This window comes from Buteo buteo, chromosome 3 (genome assembly GCF_964188355.1).
Source record: "Buteo buteo chromosome 3, bButBut1.hap1.1, whole genome shotgun sequence".
Lineage (NCBI taxonomy): Eukaryota > Metazoa > Chordata > Aves > Accipitriformes > Accipitridae > Buteo > Buteo buteo.
This window is the reverse complement of record NC_134173.1, coordinates 52,378,387-52,401,147: the sequence shown is the minus strand read 5'-3', so window position 1 is coordinate 52,401,147 and position 22,761 is coordinate 52,378,387. Positions and strand designations below refer to the sequence as shown.

At 40.2% G+C, this 22,761-nt stretch overlaps 1 protein-coding gene across 1 annotated transcript in view; it reads right to left on the bottom strand.

The window, feature by feature from the left end:
• Positions 1-7,453: 7,453 nt before the first annotated feature.
• Positions 7,454-22,761, bottom strand: part of TMEM67 (transmembrane protein 67) — a 36,350-nt gene continuing 21,042 nt past the window's right edge. Inside the window, exons 15-28 of the mRNA XM_075023598.1 lie at positions 22,423-22,479; positions 22,229-22,327; positions 21,644-21,742; positions 21,212-21,298; positions 20,414-20,513; positions 20,173-20,312; positions 17,524-17,664; positions 16,967-17,047; positions 15,705-15,821; positions 14,378-14,494; positions 14,191-14,295; positions 13,745-13,847; positions 11,015-11,157; positions 7,454-10,557 (exon numbers count right to left, since the gene is read on the bottom strand). Of these exons, the coding sequence (XP_074879699.1) occupies positions 10,477-10,557; positions 11,015-11,157; positions 13,745-13,847; positions 14,191-14,295; positions 14,378-14,494; positions 15,705-15,821; positions 16,967-17,047; positions 17,524-17,664; positions 20,173-20,312; positions 20,414-20,513; positions 21,212-21,298; positions 21,644-21,742; positions 22,229-22,327; positions 22,423-22,479 (1,470 nt within the window). The 3' untranslated portion in view covers positions 7,454-10,476. The remainder of the gene's footprint in view (positions 10,558-11,014; positions 11,158-13,744; positions 13,848-14,190; positions 14,296-14,377; positions 14,495-15,704; positions 15,822-16,966; positions 17,048-17,523; positions 17,665-20,172; positions 20,313-20,413; positions 20,514-21,211; positions 21,299-21,643; positions 21,743-22,228; positions 22,328-22,422; positions 22,480-22,761) is intronic.

The following is a 22,761-nucleotide window of genomic DNA, read 5'->3' as shown; positions in this document are numbered from 1 at the left end:
AGCCTTCCAAAATCACTTCTCTGAAGCTGTGTTTACATACATTTAAACCTGTATGCTCAGGCATAGGCAAACAGGGAATTATCAGCTGCGTTGCTTCGTGCTTTTCCAGAGCCCTCCCGTTTCGCCGATGACGGGCCGGTGCAGCCTTCCAGCAGAATTAATGGGCACAGCTGCCTGCCTGGGGAGCGGGGCTGCGGTGAGCCCAGCACAAACTCCTGCTGCTGCCAGGAAAGGGCTTCACTGAGAGGCCCCCTTTTCTCTCCAGGTTACGAAAGAAATTTAAACTTTTCTAACAGGTCACCCACAAGACAATATTCTTAAGTCAATACTGCTCTGGCACTGAGCAAACAAGAGGAAGGTTGTTTAAAACATTTCTGTTGCAGGCTTGGCTTGAGTACAGACTTCATTACACATGTGTAAACCCAGAGCAAAATTGCATTTGATTAACAGTGTAGCTCGTCGGGAGCACATGTACCTTCCCCGTTCAGAAATTAACCCTAAAAATAAGTATTTTGGGAGCAAACTGTGCAAGAGCCTGTGCTATGAGGCAGCAGGGGGTAACAGGCCACCAGTGGGGTTTCAGCATGTGCTTGGTCGTTTTTTTTGAGAAAAGCATTTACAGGCACCAGCATCACCGGCCAAAGCAAACAGGGCCATTTCCCCTTTCCTTTAGCTAAAACCAGGCCTTGGCAACAGGGGAGACAGAGAGCTGCAGCATCACCAGACTTTGGACAGGGATGTGAGCTTCGGTGCAGTTTTATGATTGCTTACAGCCTTCCTTTAAACTCTTAAGCAATGCCTTGGGGCCAGGAGAGTAACTGGACCCTACTGGCTCTTGGGCTAATGGTTACAAACACCGGGGGAGCTAACTATTAAGACACTGGTGTGGCCACCCTGCTAGGAACCATCAGGCTTGTTTGCAGAGGCGGCTGGGGGAAGAAAGTGTAGTTTGGGGATACCCAGACCCACTGTCGGGGGCCCTGCAGGAAGGTGCTCTCTACTCCCCACCTTGCTGATGGTGTAGGTGCTCCCGCAGACAGTTTAATTTGCACGTGGCAGTGACTCCCAGTGCCCTTACTGGTCCTGGCTGCCTCCCAGCAGGAACCGTCAGGGAAGCAGGGGAGGGGGCAGCTCCCAGGGAGTCTCTGGGAGGGAAAAGGAGCTTTTCTCTTGCAGCAGGCAGCTTGTCTGAAGGGATCAGACTTTGTCCCTGGCCATCCCCAGGGCTTCTTACGCTTCTCCTGGGAAAATCCCGCAACAGCTGGCCATGTGGAGCAAGGATCTGGCTTGGCCTGAGGCTATGAGGGCATGTGCTGGGGGGCTGCCTCCGGTCCCAAGGGGTGACCTGGGCTGAAGCCATGAACCTGGGGTGGAAGAGACAAGTCTTTGGGATGTCCAGGGATGGGTTTTAGGCTCGTCAGCGACAAACCTACCCAGCAGGCTGGGCAGCACTGTATTATTTAGATGCACATACCCTCTACCGGCTTCTGTTGTTAAATTAAAATGACATCTTCTCTCAATAAATACATGTTTCCTTAAACTCTGCTTCAGAGTGCTTGTAACTAAGGAGATTTGGCCTGTTAAGATGTCCCATGGAGAGGCAACTGAGTTTCCCTGTTCCTTAGCAGGAGCTCCAGATGGTTTCACTGTTTATCAGGAGGGACCCCAGATACACCGTCTTTCCCCCAACACAACACATGCACACACTTTCTCCTGCTGTTTACCGCATCATAGGAGGCTTTTGACTTTGTGTGTGCAATTTCTGCTGGTTTCACCCTGAGTAAAAAATTCAGCCTTAATGGCTCTTGAAGCAGATGCTCTCCAATGTAACTGGTGTTCAGTAGAGAGGAGCTTGGCAGGAGCAACTTGTTCAGAAAAGCATTTTTTCTCATACAGGAATAAAAACAGGTGCAGAGTCATGAGTCAGAGTCAGAGTGTGAGACACTGGAACAGGTTGCCCAGAGAAATTGTAGATGCACCAACACTGGACGTGTTCACAGTTAGGTTGGACAGGGCTTTGAGCAACCCAATCTAGCGGAAGATGTCCCTGCCCATGACAGGGGGGTTGGACATGATGGTCTTTGAAGGTCCCTTCCAATCCAAACCATTCTATGGTTCAATGATTGCTTACGAAATGGGAAGGTTGGTGGTTCACCAAAGGTCCCTCCTTCACTCTGGGGGTGACTGCAGAGACCCAAGTACTCCCTGGGGAAGGACATCAGGCTGCCTTGGCTGAGCACACACAGGTAGCCAAGCACGTGGCCACACACCCAGGAGGGAGCCCAGGGATCAAACAGGAGTATCAGTGGGTCTAGTCACCAGAAATCAGACCTGCAGGTCCGTCATGCATGTACTGTCAGTCTTCTGAGCCTTTGTCACACAGGGAAAAGCTTGAAGATGGCAACAGACAGGACGGTAGGCACTTTTCTCAAGAAATGCTGTATTTCCTGGGACAAGGGAATCTGTCTGGTGATTCTTGGGTAAGGTCTGAATACAAATACATGTGTGAGAAGGTGTCATCACAGGGGGAGCGTCCCTGCTGCATTGGCTTTGGGTCCCTCACTCTCGTCCCAGCTCAGCATGTCAGGTGGCCAGACTGCAGACAGCCAGGGATGGTGGTGGTACTCTCTGTTCAGCATTCACATTTACTGCACGCTCCTCTTGTGGCAAAGGAGCTGCAGAGAAGGAGCACATGAGAACGGTCTGCCTTGTATTTCCTACACAATGCAAAAAACCAGCCAAAAGAGCTGGTGGACCTGAGCTGATGCTGTGCTTTGCTCCGGTGCCCTCGCTGCCCTGGGCACCTCTTCCCAGGCCTGGCTCCTCCACTTGTTCTTCTCCTCACCTGGTGCCACCAGCATCATCCTGGCCCTGCAGGGCAGCAAACCCTGCTAGGGCTCCTTGCTTACCAACAACCCTCTGAGCCGCTTGCCCATTTAGATCCATTTCAGAGCCATTGCCCAGGTGGTGTTAGGGGCCAGGGCTCGTTCCCAGCTGTGAGCTGATTTCTAGTGGGGTTTACTGCTGAGCCCATGCACCCGCAGAGCTGGCTCACTCTCCTTGCAGGCTCCGACTGTACCGTCCTTGAGCTGGGAGACTGACAAGGGGTGTGAAAAGCAGCTAGGATTTTGCACTCCAGCATATACAAAGGCACAGAATGTGAAAACATCCACCTCCTCTAATTATACACTGTTGTTTCCAGTACAGCTTTTATAACTACCGGTGGCATGACAATGACTAGGGGGGGTTAAGCTTCCCAAATTCTGTAACTGCTGCTTTCACCTGCTGCACCCATTTCAAGCTCTCCCAGTTAAAGCAGCTGCAACCCAGCAGTGCTGGAGAGAAAGGGGAAGCTGAGAAAGCTAAAAGCCATCGGGAAACAAAAGCCATTCCCCAGAGGGGATCAACTCCTTTCTGTTCCTCCATCTAGATACATTTAAATGCGTCTGCTATTTAATTGCATCTTTAAGAGTCCCAGCCCTTCCCAGGTAATGGTTGCTGAGGCTGCAGTGTTGCCCTTGATGACAAATGATGGGGAATCTGTAGGGCAGGGTCAGAGGAGCCAAGAACACCGGCGGGGGACAGACAGACCACCAAGAAAGGCTCCATTACTTCATGGTCTCTTCTGGCTTGACATCTGGTGAGTATGGGCAATGAGTATTATTATTTCCAAGAAGTGTGTCATCGAAGCATTGCTCTGCATTTATTCATACTGCCAGAAATAAGACACTGGAGAGCAGTGCTAGCTCTAAACAGCAAAAAAGTTGAGGAAACTGCGGTTTGCTCACAGTATTTGGGGTGAAGAAGCAAAACTTCCTCACTGGCAGCACCCGACCCTCTCTTACACCAACCTGGATAACAGGGATGTTGTAACTGCACATCTGCAGCTGCAAACCAGACAGCATCGCTGTAGGATCCTGCTGTTTCTGTTGCCAGACCAGATGGTCCTGATCCACAGGTCTCAGATCCAGCTCTTTCCCATCACCATGCTCACAAATCCCTGGGACCATCGCAGCATCTCCAGCCTTCAAATGAACTCAGTATTTTGCCTTCCAAACAGCATATTGCTGGGCTCTGCAAATGCAAAGGCAGGATGCCATCTAAGAGAAGTAACATGCAATAAGATTGGCGTTAGTCAGGAGTAAGAGCTGCAGCTGCCTGTGCAAACTGGGCAGCCATATTAGCTCTTTTTTTTTTTTTTTTGAGAACTCTAATCATGTCTACATAGAAGAATTTGTCAGACTTTGTCTCCATGCCTATGGAGAGGGATATCTCCCTGTCCCTGTGGGTTTGGGATGCTGTGGGGGGAAACTGGAGTCTCAGCAAGTTCTGCATTGAGCTTGGATGCCACATGACACAACCCACCTCTGCACAGCAATCTCGACAGAAAACTTCTGCATGTCCTGTCATGTGTCTGACCATGCGGTAATGTTTTCCAGTGTTTGCAGAGAGAACTACTGCATACAAGGTACAGATGAGCAACTTTGGTGTTTTCAGTGGTGAAGCTCAGATCTTTATATCCACACACACGAAAAGAAGGAAAGTGTCGAAAATGGGAAATGCAGCCTTTTCCTTCCCAGGAAAACGTACAATCTGTCTCAAACAACCAGAAACTAATTTCTGACTGTATGCTTTCAGGAGAAATGAACACCTGAGAGGCCTCTCTCCTAGCATCATCTCTGCTCTGACCTTCCAGGATAATGTAATAAACACTGAGCTTTCGGCACCGCTGTTATTAAACATAAAGATATCAGCATAACTCCTGCCTCCCCTTGCCAAGATTTCTGGGGGTTTGGCTCTCTGCAGGGCCAGGTGAACCTGGAAATGAAGAGGTGAGGGGAAGGGCCGGTGCCTGGATCCGTCCTCCAAGAGGCCGAGGAGGGAGGTGCTGGCCCCCACGGTGCCCCAGCAGCCCCCCGTGGCGCATGGAGAGGATTCAGGGGGAACTGTGGCACAGGAAAGAACAAAATCCATTCGTCCCAGCTCGGCTGCCCCTGGTGGGGCCGGGTTGGGAAGGGGGAGCAGGCCAGGCTCCGGGAGATAGTGAGCTGTTTGCTCGGGAGGGAGGTCAGGGCAACTCTTCTTGTCCCAGGGACCAGGCAAAGCCAAAAGCAATTATCTCTGTTCAGCATTTGCAGGAAGAACTGGAGACTTAGTTTTTGCATGATTTGAAAGGGATTATTTTCCCTGCAGTTGTAAACCAGGGTGAAAAGGTCACGGAGACCATGGAGTTACAGGTTGGTTTTGTCATTCCAGTTTCTTCCATACTGCATGAGCCTTTCTGCCACCCTGACGCACAGAGCTGTAAAATGGAAATTCGATAACTGCTGTAATAGCAGGCACTTATGCAAAAAAACCCCAACCACAGAAAGAAACCATCTAGATCTGTCTCTTAATTGTTGCGTGTTTTCTAGGCATAACTGCTTTAGGGCTATGACAAGTACATTTCCTTCTCTCTGCTCAGATAAAGCCTCTGCTTCTGATACCAGGAACATCACAGGTTGTGAGGAGATTGTCTGGTGTGGGCTCAGCTTTCACAGATTAAAAGAACAATTCTGAACATTCAAAGGGAAATTCTCGATGTTAGCTAATGCGGTGCTGCCTCCTGATCTCTGCAGACCCACCAAGCTGCAAAGCTCTTCCATAGGTGAGCTTTGAACATAAAATGTTTCCGAATTAACCCCAAGGGCTGCCTCACCTCTCCCCGGCTGCCAGGCTTACCGCTACTCCTGCTGTGGCAGAGGTCACCCGGGAAAACTAGGGGGTGACGAGTCTCGAGAAGCACCAGGAGGTTGGATCAGAGAGGGATACAGATGGCCATGGCTCTGGACCATCAAGGCTTACTGAAGCTCCACCAAGATAAGATGGAAACGTTCATCTTAGAGAGGCAAATGCATCTCCCGTGGGGTTTCCTGGGGAACGCCCCTCAGGCTCCGTGATCCCCAGCCCCATCTGTGGATCCAGGTCCTCCCCGTGGGCACCGGCGTGCAGAACCACCCACGCGCTCCTGCCCGCAGGGGCTGGCAGCAGCTCGGCCGTCCTGCCCGCGGGGTGACATCCACAGTCCCACGGCCTTCGGCAGCCGGTGGTGGGCCAGCGAGGACGGTGCCTTTTCCGTGCCGCCTGCAGCAGGTGTCATCTGTCTGCTGTGGCGTGGTAGGAGTCACACGAGGAAGCGGGGAGTGCTGGGGTGGAGACGGTACGTAGGCAGTAAAAGAGGCAGAGCCGGAGGAAGCCAGCGCTCAAAGAGCAGTTTGTTTGGAGGTGTCTTGGTTTCATTCCTTCTTCCTCTTAGGCAGACACAGAAGCTGGCACTTCATGCTTCTAAAGGGATTTCTGACGCCGTTGGGATTTTCGTTCTTCTCACCAAAGAACCTGCGCTGGTACCTCGAGGCACGCCTTGGCACGCAATTCATTGCTACCCAGCTTGGCAGCGTTCTCCTGCAAAGGCCCCCTCCCCTCAGCCTCTGGCCTGCCAGACTGCGCTTCCCTCGTCTGCCCAGGGAAGCGGGGATGGGCAGCAACTGCCCCAGCGGAGAGCCCTGCTGCCGGACCCACGGGCGGGACGGCAGGGGCAGGATCCGCACGTCAGCTGAAGGCGGCGGGGCGAAGCAAGGGGCTGTGGCAGGCACCGGCTTGAGGCACAGGAGAGATGGACAGGGGATTAGTGCTTTTAAATGCTGAAAAGGTACAGAAGAAAAGGGTGCGATACTGAGACCCTGGCTAGAGAAAGGAAGAGACGTAGGGGAAGGCAGGTGGTGTTGAGGGAGACCGGTTTTGAGAGGTTTGATAGTTACCTCCTTCCACCATCCCCGTTTACTCGTGATCTTCATAGAAGCATATCACAATGTCACCCTCCCCCGTCACCTACTGCTCAGACACTCCCTTTCAGGGTGAAAACAAACAGAAAACCCCACGAGCTTGGCTGAGATGGCATCACCGTGCTGCCCATGCTGCAGCAATCTGATGGGCGCGGTGCAATTCCAAGCGTCATGCCAGTTGCACTTCTCACCTCTGGTACGATTTACCTCAAACACACAGCCACCCCTGCCATTAAAATGAATGCTGTAGTAAAACATAAATCAATCAAGTCCTCGCTAGTAAATGAAACCTGTGAATTTTAAACATATTCTTGAAATCAGTGTACCTTGTCTGTATATGCAAGTTATAATTATTTGTGGAATTAACTATTTTGATATCTAACCCCCAAGACACTTGGCAAAAAGCAACCATCTCATTCCACTAGTTGTGGCTATCCGAAACTGTACCCTCTGTTGCCACACCGACTGCAAAATCCCTTTCTTATGCTTGTCCTGACAGAGCTTCTCTGGACTGCAGGGCCAGTAGCAGCCTCCTGCCCTACTCGGAAACCTCTCATGTTCATGGAAGGAAAAGCATGTTGTAGGCTTGGGTCAACTGATTTAACAAATGCAAAAAAACTTATCCAATCCTTGAAAATTTTTTTATTGCTCAGAGGGACCGATATGAGAGTTTGAAATGCCATGTTATTAAATAAAACATTTAGAAACTTGAAAGACACTCTTCACATGAACAACACATTGTAGCTACATATTAATTCTAAAAAAGCAAAAACATTTAGTTGGAAATACAATCACAAGAGCTATTTCTTGAACAAATACCAAGCAATAGGAGAACAAAGCGCAGTCAACGCATTTCAAGTGTTCACTGGACAGCAAGAATGAAGAAAAGCTTCTATGAACTCCTGAAGCTTTTGACTCCCGTAATTATTTCCTAAATCATGTAGAGTGCCTATGTAGCTATATTAACATTTTAGATAAATGACCTGGAAAAATAAAACACAACAGAGTAGCGTGTGCACCGAGAAGCAAGAAGGGGCCAACCGACTGAACTGTTTTGAGACGACATTTTTAGATTAATTTATCATTTATCTGTAACAAGAGTTGCCTCTAGCAGTAGTGCTTGCAAATTGCAAGGTCATTAAAGCTTTCATATGCCCTTCTGGCAGCAGATAATTAAAGGCATATCTAAAGCAAACTCAAAGCATGATTTTTGCATGGAAAGGTGTACTTGGTTAGCAAAAGCATTGAGAATAGGGTACAGAGTGACAGCCCACATGCTGAGATATCTCCATTTCTGCTGGTACTAGACTAAGTAAAAACTGTATGTCTGTGTCTACAGATGGCACAATCGCATCTTCATTTTGCTTGCAGACATTCCCTGGTTTACCTGGGTCTGGTTACTACGTTTTAGTTATTCTGACTGAAGTCGGTCATAAATCAGACCATTCTGGAAGAGGTATGTTTGAAGTGTGGTTCTGTTCCCTAGAATAACTTCATGACTATGAACACATCCTCAGAATTCACACAGAGAAAAACCTTCTGCCTGTTACCATTGTCAATGATGCACAGTACTATTGCTGGAAAGTGACAGTGAGAAAAGACCTGTATTAGGCTTATTCATTAGGGTCATACTTGCTCACTTATAGACAACAGCGACTTTCTACACCTCTTTAGTTACACCAGTCACCTTGAATAAATATGGTCACATGAGAAAGATTGTATTTCCTCTTTTACACTGACATTTCAGTAGGACTTGTAAGATCTGGAAAGTTTAGTTATGCTATGCAAAGATATCGACCAAAGAAATACACAGACATCATGTGAGCCTAACTTTGCCTTGCAAATGTCCTACTGCAGACCATTTTTCAGATGGCTCCTTAGCTTAGTTTACAGTTTTGGCACTCAGTAGATCACTGACAAGAAATATGACAGAAAACTCACAACTAATGAAGTTACATACAGTCATGGTACTCAATGGAAATATGATTTTTGGCTGTTTTAGCGGATCCAGAACCTAATGTGCACAAACAAACTAAGAATTGTGCACATAAGCAGACAAAAGTAAGGAAAACATCACATGGAAATGCCCATGCTAAACTGCATATTATTAAATGGATGTCCCACTGAAAATCCACTCTTCAGTTATCTACCTTACTGGCAGATACATTCTATCAGTTAATAGCAACTATATCGGACTAGCAAGCTACACAGGTTTTGCAACACCAAGAGCAAATGCATTAGAGCAATAGTGACCCTGAGATTTATGTCCATGTTACTGGAAGTTTAATATCATGATATGATATGATATCAACATGAGAACATGTTCTTCTTTATGAAGCCAAGAAACACCTGAAATACAACGTTGCTTCCACTCAGATAAGCATGTCTACATTAGAAATCTGCCAGGTTCAACTAATCACGCCCTCAGTTTCTGTTTTGGAATAAGCTTGCTAACCTCAGCTTACATTTTAATGGTGTTTTTGCTGGTGAAAGTCCCTTGTTGAATCATCTAAAGACAAGTAACAGTTGTAAAAACAGCAAACACTATTCATGTTTAATCATTTACTGAAAAACATAATTTTAAAAAGGTATAGAGACTTTTTAGAGATATAAATGGGAGGTAGACACCTCACTTTAAGGTGTTTTGAAGGCCATTCATAATCTCCTTTAACACTTAATAAGTGGCACTTGAATAATTATTAACTTGTCTAAATTGCAAAAATATGAGGATGGTAAAATGACTATGGTCTCTGTGTTCTATCTAAAGATAATAAAGCCAGAAAATTAAGAGAGGCAGAGGTACATGAGCATATATAGGCACCTGTGAAAACACTTCTAAAAAGAGAAGAACAATTGCTTCTATTTCACTTGTGTGGAGACATCACAGAAGAATTACTGTTACTTCCCTGGGCATCTCGCATCAGATGACAGAAGACCAGGAACAAACCCCAAATACCTATAACCATCTCCTCTGCACTATCATAACTAGCCTGTTTTTCTGCATTGCTGTAACACTACTGTATCTCAAACACAAGGAAACTTTGTCACGTGTAGGCCACACCCAAGAAAAACAACAATAAACTCCAACAGAAGAGACAAAAGCATAGAATACTATGACACAATAAAGAAAAGTTAAAATTTCAAGTTGGAGTTGCTGTAAATAAGTGATCTTTAAAAAATCCTCTTGAAATATTAACTTAATTCAGAACAAATCCTGTGCTGTGTAAAACTGGAAATATGTTTGCTAAACATTATACCTCAAAATAAATTAAAGAAAAAAAAAAAAGAAAAAAGACTTAAAGGATTTTCAGAAAAATTAAGAGATGACAACCTCTCCTGCCAACCAGAATGCTCAAATTATCACCTCAAAGTGAGCAGTCACTTTTTTTTATCTTATTCTAATAATAGCAACAGTAAGTTTACTTCTGTCTTATTTTCATGTACCTTTCTTTTTAAAGGCCTATGGCTTAGTGTTCACAAATTAAAAAAAATATTTGTAAATACACAAAAATAAAGCTTAATAGCATGATAAAATTTCAAAAACTTTACATTATTATTATTGAAAAGTGCACAATTAATCTGCTGGTCTGAGATGCTTTGATCGTGGACATAATTTCCATGATTAACTCCTCAAAAAAGTTCTTCATCTTCTCAATTAAATGAGAAATCTTTCATCCACCAAGGTTTTGGATGCCAAATTCTTCTGCCCAAGTGTATTACGAATAAACCTAAATATCTAAGAACATGTTAGAAAAAATGTATTAATGAAGAAATACTTAAACCAGTATGTTTCAGTACCTAACATAAAATAATAACTTCATATTATCTTTAAATTTTAAATAACATGAGTGAATTGGATGCTCGACTCCCTTTAGCATTTTTGAAACATTTTCCAATATCTTTCCACCCTGAAATATGATATAATTATGTGTGATTAATTGTAACAGATATTTGTGTTTTCCATTGAAAGTTATTTGTAGCCTCTTTATTCATGACAGGCATGTGAATAAAATTAATTTCTTACAAGCCTATTTGACAAAAAAAAAATCAAAAAACTATTTTATAAGCTCTCAGTATAATCTTCTGTCACCGTGTACTGCTAAATTACTGCTTTAATTATCTAGTTAATTATACAAACTTCCATACTAACCCACATTTTTAAAATATTACTTTGTTCTTAAACTGAAATTTACCTCTTGTTGCAAATATGTTAGAATAGCTGCTAAAACAAAACTTTGGGAAGCCAGATCCACAATGGAGAAAAACAGGATATCAAAGATGAGCAGTGTTGTCTCATTGCCATAATAGAGAACGTCACTGAAAGAGTGTCCTTCATCTACAGAAAGAAAATAATTTTTGAAAAATTATTTCTGTGAAGTGCAAGTTTGTGGAGTTCATCAGTCCATGCTAAGAAAGCTGGTAAGAAAAAGGAAAGTCAGAGCAAGAGCTAGTTATGGCATTCTATGGCATCATAAGAGCTAGTTATGTCATTCTATTTAAGCAAAATAATACAAACCTTTTAACTTATAAAATGGCTTAATACTGATGGAAAACAATAGGAAAAGCCCACGTGCCACATGCAACTTTATTCACTCCTGAAATCTCAATCAGATTGTTTAAAAAAGGCTGGTTTGAACAAGAAGCAGATGTAACTTCCTTGTCACTGAAATTTTTAGCAAGTGTTACCTCTGGCCCCAACTCAACAAAATAATAAAAACATATGCTTAAAGCCTTACTTAGGAGGACGTTCAGAGCTTAACATTACCTTTGTTCATTGCTTAACAGTTTTCCCAGAAAATGGGTCTTTTAAGCTTAAAATACCTTCTTCATAGCCAAAGTAGTCTAGACCACTTACCCACTTCTTTCTTTTATCAAAAAGCACCACTTTCAAAAGAGAAAAGAACACTTAAAATAAACAATTACAGAAAACAGATTCTTTTCCCTCTTTCTACTTTTTCAGGAAAATGCCTAATGTTGGTTTTATTGGAAACAGCATATTTTCATTACAAATTTTCTATGTCCTACTGCCATGAAATCCTGATGTGTATCTAAACTGGAAACCACGGCACTCTAAACCATCAAACAATGTATTTGTATCAATGCTTACGATTATGAACTTTGAAACAATGGCAGTCAAAAGACCAAACCTTTGTTGAATACTGCACAATTTGGAGACCACATCATGCTTATACACTTAATTCTAACTCAGACATTGCATACCTGACAATATTTATGGCTGAGTAGACCTGGGGTTTAGAATAGGGTTTGGAATGACTGATATTGCAAGGCGTGGAATCACAGACTGAGGCTGAAGAAAGCCCTAGTTATAGTTTTAAGGCAGATACTGGCTATCTGGCAACGTTTATTACTAAAGATAGTGCTTCACCATGACAGGGGAGGAGAGCTCAAACCTTTAATGAATTAGGTGTAGCTCAGATGTCTAGACTGAGCAAAAATATCAGACTACAACCATGGCTAGTTCGAAAGCATGTGTTGCATTCCTGATTACATAGCAAGATTTGAGATTCAAATTAGGCTTCAGCTTTTGCAGCCCCAGTGTCATAGAACAGGAAAAGTTCTGCACAGCTCAGTGATGTTATCTGTGGATTGCTATTATATAAGAATAATGACATGTTTAGGATGTGTAATGGTCATCTGGTAACATCTAGGTGTTGCACTACAGTTCTGATAAGGTTTAGATTTTTTGAACAGTGAGGTTGGAGAGCCAAGTACTTGAGGGACTCAAAATGAGGGCTTGCATCATCTTGGATCACTAGTTAATGTTTAGTTTTCATGCAGGTGATGGCCATATTTATGGTTAGGGGTAGAATCAGGGTCTGAACTAAGGTTTTCAAAGATAATTTTTGAGGGATTCTGTACAGCTCAGGGACTGAGGAAGCAGACTGGTATCAGGCCTAAGTTCACAGCTCATATTTCATTGCAGTGTGGATACTGGCCCCCAGACCACATCTGTTAATAGGAGGAGACCAGGACTCAGGGTTTCAGAACCTTGTAAATGGAGGAAGTGGAAGACCTAACACTGGGTGAGGATTCCAGTGATGCAGATATGGTCACCTGGCAGTAATTATGAATAGGTTAAGGTTTTTAAAGCCTTGGTGTTTCACAGCTTCAGTCTTCCAGGGATTCCAATTTAGGAACCTAGGTTGAAGGCTGAGATACGGTCAAGAACTTTCACTAAATCTAAATCTGTTTTTAACACATGTACCGGTCACTTGGAAATACTTATGGCTAGGTTTAGCATGGGCTTGGGATTTGGGACGATGCATTGGAGAACCCAAGTCTGTCTGATTTTGCATAGCTCCAGGGACCAGAATCAGAACTGGCGTCATCCCTATTTCTGCTGGAATACTCATTTTTGCTGTAGCTATTGGCAATGCTTAAAAAGCTTTGAAATAAAATATTCAAGAACCCAAATTATTTAGTGGAGTCTGTAAAGATGAGTGGTGTATTAACATCAAGTATTCTACTAAAATGTCCTCACTGTGATCAATATTCTCTTTAAAGAAATTGTCTTTCTGTACTTTTAGTTGTTTCATAAGAAATTTGGTTCTATATTTAAAAAAATGGCATGGAGCTATTTAAATATTGTGGGTCTTCTTTCCATTTACAAAGTGGATATTGGATCTAGATAGCAAGTCAAAGGAGCACTTCGTAAACACATGTATGTCTCTACACAGTATACTTTCAGTTGCCTAAAAGAAAAAACGTCAGAGTCCAGCGACAAATTATAAATAGGATTTCTGTAACCTGAGGACCTTCTCTTAAATAATTTCCTCACAAGCGGTCACTTAATGACCCCTCCTGCTGTAAAGTCCAGTTTAGATTGTAAATCTTGGGAAAGAAATCTACACAAAACCTACATACTTATAATAGTACAAATACCAAGTCACAAATCTTTTTACCATTGTAAAAAATACTTTTCTCTAGTGGTTCCATGAACTCCATGCCAAGAATCCGTTCAAGCAGCAATTTATCTTTAACAATATAATCCATTTCTTTATGAACCTATAAGAAAGGGAAAAACAATACTGCTTGTTTTATGATTTCAAAGAAAAAGTACTTGTTACAAAGTGAAGTACAGCTATTTAGACCTTTATGAATGGCAAAAAGCACTGTTCTATTCCAACACAAAAATAAGTACATAACAAAAAAGGATTTGTCATTTTTAAGGGCAGACTGCACTGTTGGACAGTACTCCAATATTTTTTTTTTTAATGAAGCACCGTTCTAGTTGCCATAAAGTCTTTAAAAACGAGTCTTTAAGGACATATGCTAAAACAGAAATTACAGTCTTTCAGATTTAGAAATTTTAGTCTCTACTTACTATAATTAATGTCAACATACATACGTGATCAATAAAAGAATTGAGAAATTTGTTCATGGTGTTGTATGCCCTTGTGCTTTGTTCGAAAGTATTTGCAGATGAGTCCAAAAGCCTAGCAGGACCACGTTTCTGAAATATAACATGACCATGACTTCAGCGGGAAAATTACGTATTTTAAATAACATTTACAGAATACAAATATCTCACTTACTCTTGTCAGGGTTTCATGAATCCTGTCATAGTGCAGTCGCATTTTTCTTGAAATGGAAATCTGAAACGTCTGGCCATCTGTGTTTGGTAACAAACCTCTCTGACTACATAGATTTTCCTATACAATTAAAGCAATTGTAAATTAACATTACTAATGTCATTCATAGACCACCAAAAGTCAAAAGCTTTTAATTTCCTCTCTTTCATGTACACATAGTACTTAATATCTCTAAATATTTGAATCCACTGCACCCTTGGTTCTATTATAGCAAGATTTTCTTCGGACATGAAATCCTGACCCCTGCTGTCACAAAGTCATATTCCTCTCTTCACCTGTGTTCAGTTCATTAGCTTCTAATACATCTTTTGACATTTACCCTGAAGCCCTTTCTTTTTTGTTTATTGTTTGTTCTGTACTTGTCCTGCTTTTTTTGTGCTTTGGATTTCTGACTTTTTCCATATGTTTTTTCAGGTCACATTTAATAAATCTGAAAAAACCCTGAGAAAACAGAAAATTTGACATCTCCATAGGGAAAAAACTGCTTTTCCCAAAATTGTATTAAATTAAGCAATTAGGAAAAAATTATAGGAACACACAAGTAGAAAATATTATTAAAAGGATTCCTCTACATTTCAAGTTTGAGATTTAATTTTCACATGGTTATGTTTTTTTCTGTCCACTTATCATTGAAATAGAAATAACCTTTGTCTAAAGTACTTTCTTCCTACTGGTCCCTATAAAGATGCAAGATATCATGAAATTTAGTGCAAAGTGCTCCAATCTTGTATTAGACATTTTACATTTGCCTGATCTTGCAGCACAGATACAACATAGGACAAACTAGAAAAAATACTTCTTCAGATTGATCTCTGTAAAGAATAGGTTATATTACCACAGCAGAAAAGATGGAATAAAAGAACTTATTGGAAGAGTAGATGTTTGTTTCTTAGGAGTTTTTCAGATTTGCCTCTTTATGAAAGCTTTTTGGTATGCATCTTTTTGAATGTGGCCATGAGCTTATGAAAAGTTTCCATATCATAAAGAAGGTTCTTAAATACATGAAAAAAAATTTTAGAAAACCAGCAATTTTATATCTATGAAATCTAAAGAAGTAACAGAGAAGAAGAGATAGTGAAGAAGAAGAAAGATGAACAGCTAGTTAAAAGAACTATTGAGTGATATATTTATACACCAACAGTTGGTATCTTTTAAGTATCATAACTTGATGCAATGTAATGCACAAGTGCAGATCCATAATGAAAAGGTGTGGGGGTTTTTTATAAAATAAATAATTGGAGCAGGTGTAAACTTTAATACTTTTACTTACTGCTTCTCTCTTTAGGTTCATATTCATTTCTTCCATATTGGTATCTGCATGTCCATGCACAGAGCGACCATGGATATAATAACCAAAGCAGCTGTGTGACAAGAGAAACACTGAAATCTAAAAGTGATAGGGAAAAGAAGAATACTTTAATTAAACATTATCATTTTATTTTTGAACTTTTGAATTCACAGTGGAGATCAGCAAGACTAGCCCTTCTACAAATACAAAGTAGGCAGGTACCAAAATAAATACGGCAGAAAAATATTTAATAACTCTTTTACTAATTAGTTTTATGTATGTTTAACTAGAAACACAAACCAGCTTTAGTTTATCAACAGCAAGGATCACTACTTAATTCCACAGAGCCAAAAAGTTAAAGCAAAGTTATTAGCTTTTATTTTGATTCAAAAGTTATTTCTGTGATACATAATACATATGCATGATTCCAGCTGAGCTCCTAGGAGACTGTATTTAACAAAATTTCATTCAGTAGGATGCAATGCTTATATATCACATAAACCACAAAATTAACTCTCTCTACAACCCATGCACTACATGGGTGTTTCACAGAAGAGGAATAACCAAGGCTGGAAAGGATGATAAAAGGGGTTAATCTCTGTATTTTTAAAAAGTTCTGGACAAAGGAGCTAATCCAATGTGTTCTGACTGCACTCTTCTTTGGTTAATAAGGAAAGCCTGCAGTACAAAGCTTCAAGGCCCATGTTTAAACTAGAGAAATGGAAGTAGTTCAGATGTGAGTAAGCAGTGAGTAAGGTGATAACTGTCCAAGAGGGACAACCATGAATTTCAGTGGTTGAGGGACAACCACAAGATAGGAGCAGGAACTGAACATAAACATATTAAATAAAACCAAGCCGGCTGTGTCTGTAAGACAAAAGCACTAAAATGCAAACCACTAGACAGAACAGCAGCAAATGGTTCCAGACCTAATTTCTGTCATACTTTGTTACTTTTAAATTCTGTATGAGCACATGTAACCAATTTAACTTCAAAAAATAACCTAAAAATCCCAGGTCTAGAAGAACACATTGATACCTATGGTTCCAGAATCTTTTTCCAAGTTTAAATGAAATCTTCCTGTAGATTGCACCAATAAAGTGAGCTGAAAGAAACACTGACTTTTGCTGTTAGCTAGTAATCTCTGATTAAATTAAATGAATAAATATTATTTAATACTCTTATATCTTATGTATTATTCTATTAAAAATGCCACTGTACAAATGAGACAAAGAAATACTTACATTGCTCATGCAACATAAATCAACAAATTGGCTTATCTTATCTTCAACAAATCTTTCATAAAACACAGAAAAAAATATAATCTGAAATAAATAAACCACATTTTTTTAATTAGTTCATCAGAATTGACTTCATTAAGGAGTTAACTTCACAGTTTAACACCCACAAATTACAGACTTCTGTAGGGGCCACCATTGCATTGGACTCTGAAATGGGATCAACATCCTTCCTCTAAGTAAAGTTGTAGCAATAACCTGCTTTTCATTTTGAGCTTCGAGATGCTTCAAAGTTGTTTAAAACAAAACAAAGTGATTGCATAAATTCACATCTTTGAGAGAATTAAAATTCTGACTACAAGGTAAGATGTCTCACAGCTCAGAAGATTCATTTTGAGTTCTAAAGGTGTACCTTGCTAAAGCAGCTAAAAATCTAGATCAAGCAAAATAGTTAAGAATACACCCAGTGCTATGATACGTACTATGGATTGCCTAGTGGTATATTCTAGCTTCCAAGAACCGGCCTGAAAATGATAATTCAGTATGTCACGTGTTAGGCATACCTGTAAGAAGGCAATGGCTAGCCAGAGTGCAGCAGACACACCAAATCTTAAAATACGGCTCCAAGGAGCTATGAAACTCTCACTGCTTCTTGTAAGACTAGAAGAAGAATCCATTAAAGCCAGGTTTGAAAATCCTACCACCTGAAGAGATAAGAAGGTCAACATAACAACATGAGGCAATGAATAGTATTAATTATGACTCTGCTGTTTTCATCCTAACAGAAAATAAGAAGAAAAAATTAGGAAAAATGGAGCTGGGAATAGTAGCATGTTCACTATGATAGAGCCCAATTGTGTGATCCAGTGTTACTACTGAGAAACATAATTAAAAACATAAACTGTACATATGTGTGTTGATACATAAATTCAAAAACATACACAGCTAAATCTCACAAAAAGTCAACATTGACTTTTACTGAAAAACTCCAAAAGATTCTACTGTTAGACTGCATAGGGATATTATTTCTGCCAAATTTCAGCTTTTTGGTCCTGTATGTTCCAGTGTTAAAACATTTTTTTAATCTGTTTTGCAACGGTAACAAACTGATTTTTTTGTTTTTATTGAACAGGATTATATTTCTCTCCACTGTATGGCTGAATCCATTTTAAATAAACAATCTAGTAAAAGTTCCCAAATAAAAAAGATGAGAGAAACACTATGTCTTGATTAAAGATGTGAAAATTTTGTGAAAATCATTCAGAACTGAAGCTGCACCAGAAACATACTTGTGGTGGGTTGACCCCCACCACGGCGGGACAGGGAACAGGAAAAACAAAAGCAAGAAAACTTGTGGGTCAAGATAAAGAGAGTTTAATAAGGAAGGAAAAGGGAAGAAGAAGGTGAAAAAAACCTCCACGACAAGTGATGCAAAGGCAATCAATCACTACCTACCTCCCACAAGTAGACCGATGCCCAGCCAGTCCCCAGAAAATCCCTCCCCTCCATTTTTACTGCTGAGCATGATGGTATATGGTATGAAATACCCCTTTGGTCAGTTGGGGTCAGTTGTCCTGGTTGTGTTCTCCTTCCAGCTTCTTGTGCAGCCCCAGCCTACTCGCTGGGGGCCTTGACGTGGTGCAAGCGCTGTTCAGCAATAGCCAAAACATTGGTGTGTTATCAGCCCTGGTTTAGCCACGAATCCAAAACACAGCACCCTATGGGCTGCTCTGAAGAAAATTAACGCCATCCCAGCCAGACCCAGTAGAATATTGAAAAGTTTTGCTGTGAGAGTGCTATCTGCACTAGCCAGTTAGTCAACACTGCCGCGGCAACCAGTGCCAACCAGCGGCTGCTTCGGTGCCAGGCATGAGGCCTGAGGGGAGGGAGACTCCTTCTACACTTCCCAACTTCCTCCAACTATTACTTTTCCTGGCTTGTTTTCTACTGCTGTACAGCCTGTCACCATGATTAATGAGAACTGAACAGTCACTTTATCAAAATTGCTAACCCAAGAAGACAGGTTTTGAGCAATACCCAAGTTTCCCCTTGTAGTGAGCAGCTGATTGCCATATCTACGCCGTGCATTACACTTCTAGGGAAACTACACTCCAAACTTCACCGTGACAATGAAAGTTATAAAGATTATCTGAGGTTTTCACAAACACCAATTTTAGCCTATTTAGGTATCTTTCCAGTGGCAAGAAAGGGATTCTCCAGAGGGAAATTCATAGCAGGAGTTATAGAGCAAGATGTTAATCACTCTCTACTAGGAGTAGCCTCTTCCTTTTAGTAATATCAGGAGCCTATGAACAGTAACCTGAGGAGATTAGTTAGTTTTGGGAATATGTGCTCTCTTTTCTCCCATTCCTTCCTTGTAACATGGCAACTAAGTTGGTCCTGGCCTGTATTTACCAACAGCAAAAATACTGATGTAGTGAATGAGCAAAGTTTGGGGTATTTTACTGTATTTAGTTTAAAAGAAAAATAGGAAATTTAAAAACAGGACTATAAAAATGAATAAAAGTATTAAAAATATGTAAAAGAGCCTCACATAAACAACTATATGCTACACGCTTTAAGAATACTTCCCAAAATAAAAGTACTTACCAAACTACAGAAGAATCAAACAAAAACATTTCTGAATAGCTAAAGCACAATTTCTCACATATCCTTAAGCTGTAACTGAAGGCATCCTGCTTCGTGTTATGCCATCAGTAACAGAACTGGCACATTTCATTTCCTACTTTATAAAAGGTCACTATAGCAAATTAGCAGGAAGGAAGCTCAGTTCAGATAAATATGAAACCAGAAATGAAGCTGTAGACTGTGGCAGGAGGGACCCAGTAGGCAAATAAAGAATGGGGTGTGTACACAGATTTATCAGTCTCTTAAGCCATTGGGATAACTCATTACCTTAAAAAAATCCAAACAAAGCTAACAAAGGTCTCTAAGGTAATTAAAGTTTTTTTTTTTTTTTAAAAAGTCTTCCTTAATGAAATATTGCAATGACCTATATATACATACATATAAATTAAAAGTTGTATTAAAATAATTTTTTTACTAAGTTACATGCTTTCAAGTGAACTTGAAGGTCATCCACTATTACCATAGAGAATGCAAGAATTAAAAAACTAGACCCTTGTGTTATACTCCGGTTGTGAATCATAAAAAATTACTAACAGTAACAATAATAATTGTAGTAATAATACCTCCAGAAAAAAAAGAACTGCAAGCACTTGAAAGAGGGGATTTATCTTCCTCACTGTCTGAATTTCATTCCATTCATTTGCTATAAAATATGTCCTCCATATGCTCACAGGTGCAGCAGCACTTTTAATAACACCTTCACCTAAAAAGAATACATACAATAAAGCTCTGAAATTTAATACCTGAGAGTAATATCCAAATTTAACCACAGCTGTTTATACAAACAAGCACAATTTGAGTTACCTTCAACTGCTTTAAGAACTTTGCCCTTAGGTCTTTCCCAGTCAATGAAGAAAATATCTATAGTAAGTTGTGAAACCAGCAATTGTAAGAATTGCAGAGCCTAAGAAAGAAAAAAGAGAAATATAATGACAGACAGCAACAGCATACAGACAAAGATGAAGAAACAGTCATTGCACCTGTTCATTAAACATAACAAGTAATATACTTGACTACACTTGCGACTGCAACTTTGTTACCAACTTTTGACACATTTTTTTTTTTTTTTAAATTTAAAAGCTTGGCATAATGGTTAAGTCATGTGATGTTGTCCAAAATTATGAAGAAAATACAGCAAAGTAACAAATTCCAAAAAATTGTCTAAGTCTTCTCCCATAAAATATTAACTTGTATTATGAATTCCAATTCAATACCCATAATTAATAAAATACTTGTATGTCCCATGAAGAAAGAATACCGAGTCTGAATTCTACAAGTATGTTTAAACAAAATTATTTTAATCTGTCTTCTTTTTGTTCAGGAACTGACAGCACTTATATTCTGCTTTATACTTGATATGGTGTTATTTGGGTTTCTTTACACCTTTATTCTTGAAAGAATAATTTTCCATAGATATCTTCTTAGACATTCGTTTCCCTATAAAGACTCCACAAAGTAAATTTCTATGGAAAAATAACTTAATCCTTGGAATAAAATAATTGTTTACACCTATACACTAATAAAATGAACTGCACAAGATGTTTAAAAACAAGCTTGCTGAAAATATACAGAAGCATATCTTGAAATGTCTTTAATATTTACCTTTAAACTAAATGCACACGCTATGTATGTAACAAAATCTTCTTCTTGAGATGGTAGTGGTAAAAGGACAGAGACAAACTGCTGAGCCTATAATTGAGAAGTTACATTGAAGTAGTATGGATGGAATATGTAACAACATACTAAATGCTTAAAAGTGAACAACATTTTTCAGAAAAATTCAATATTTAATATGCAATCATTTTGAATTTGTAAAATATTTTAAGTGATTATTAAGCAGACTGCAAGTAGAATGAATCCTAAGAAACAGGTGAACACAAAAATTCAAGCACACAAACCAGAATATGATATAGAACTTGCCTCAATACTCTGACCAGAAAGGCAAAAAAAAAAAGAAAGAAAATTAATTTTTGTGTAAAAATATATATAATATTAATAGGTTTTCATAACACCCAAATCTGGAAAAACACTTACTTTGAAGAACACAAGCCAATAAATCCCTGTGCCCACTGTGATGATAAAGAAAACGTTGGCAAGGTCTCCAGCATAAAACAGTAAGAACTTCAAAACTGTCTGGAATTATAAAAACACACTGTAGAGATCTGTAAAACTAATTAAGTAATGCACATGTATATTCATATAAAATTTTATGCAGGTCACACTACAGGGAACTCCAGTACTGAAAAGTAGCCTCGAACAAAATTTTTCTACTGTGGTCATATATTTATGGTATATTCAGTATCTGAAACGCCTACATGCTAGTCTTTGTTCAAAGAACAATTAATCTGAAAACAGTCCACTCAACTGATCAGAACGGCTCTGTAAATACCTTTACTTGTAGCAAAAGTATTTCCTAAATGACAACATCAGAATCCCCAAAAATGCAAAAAACCTACTTCCTCCAGTGAGCCTAACTCTAGGTCACAGTTCTATGCACCTAGGCTAGAAATCATTTCAGTTACCTTAAGAAACAGAAAAGCTATATCACAAGGAATGATAGCAAAGGTCTCCTTAAAGAGAGGAAAATGTGTCCCTTTTCAGGTCACCAGCTGTTTATACCTGCAAGTCAATTATAGAGCTTCCTGTACGCCTCTTCCAGCCTGCAGTCTTGAGAAGGGACCATAACACTGCGAGCCCACCCAAAACACCCAGTGTGATCTGAAGAGAATGAAAAATTATTTGCAGATATTTTTAAAAACCACAAAATATAAGTAAATCATTATATCAACAAATTAAGGCGAAATACAACTTACATCAGTCTGAATCTGAGCCTCTGACTGATTCATCTCATAATCGACTGAGAAGGAAACCTGAATATTAAGACACAAAAAGTAAATATGCATAGAAATTCTGAAATGCTACAACCATTATAGACAGTGGTAGTTTTCACACATTCATTTAGTGGGAGTTCCCATCTAGTGCTACTATACAAGGACAACATATATCTTCTTTTACCGTATACATCTGACCTGGTGTGCTACAGTGCCAGGCTTAGTACTAGCATGTGCTCATGCTATGCTTAGTGCAGATTTTACCAACAGTAATGCCTGCTATCTGTAAGTTACTAGCTGTACCTAATTATAATCCTTTCA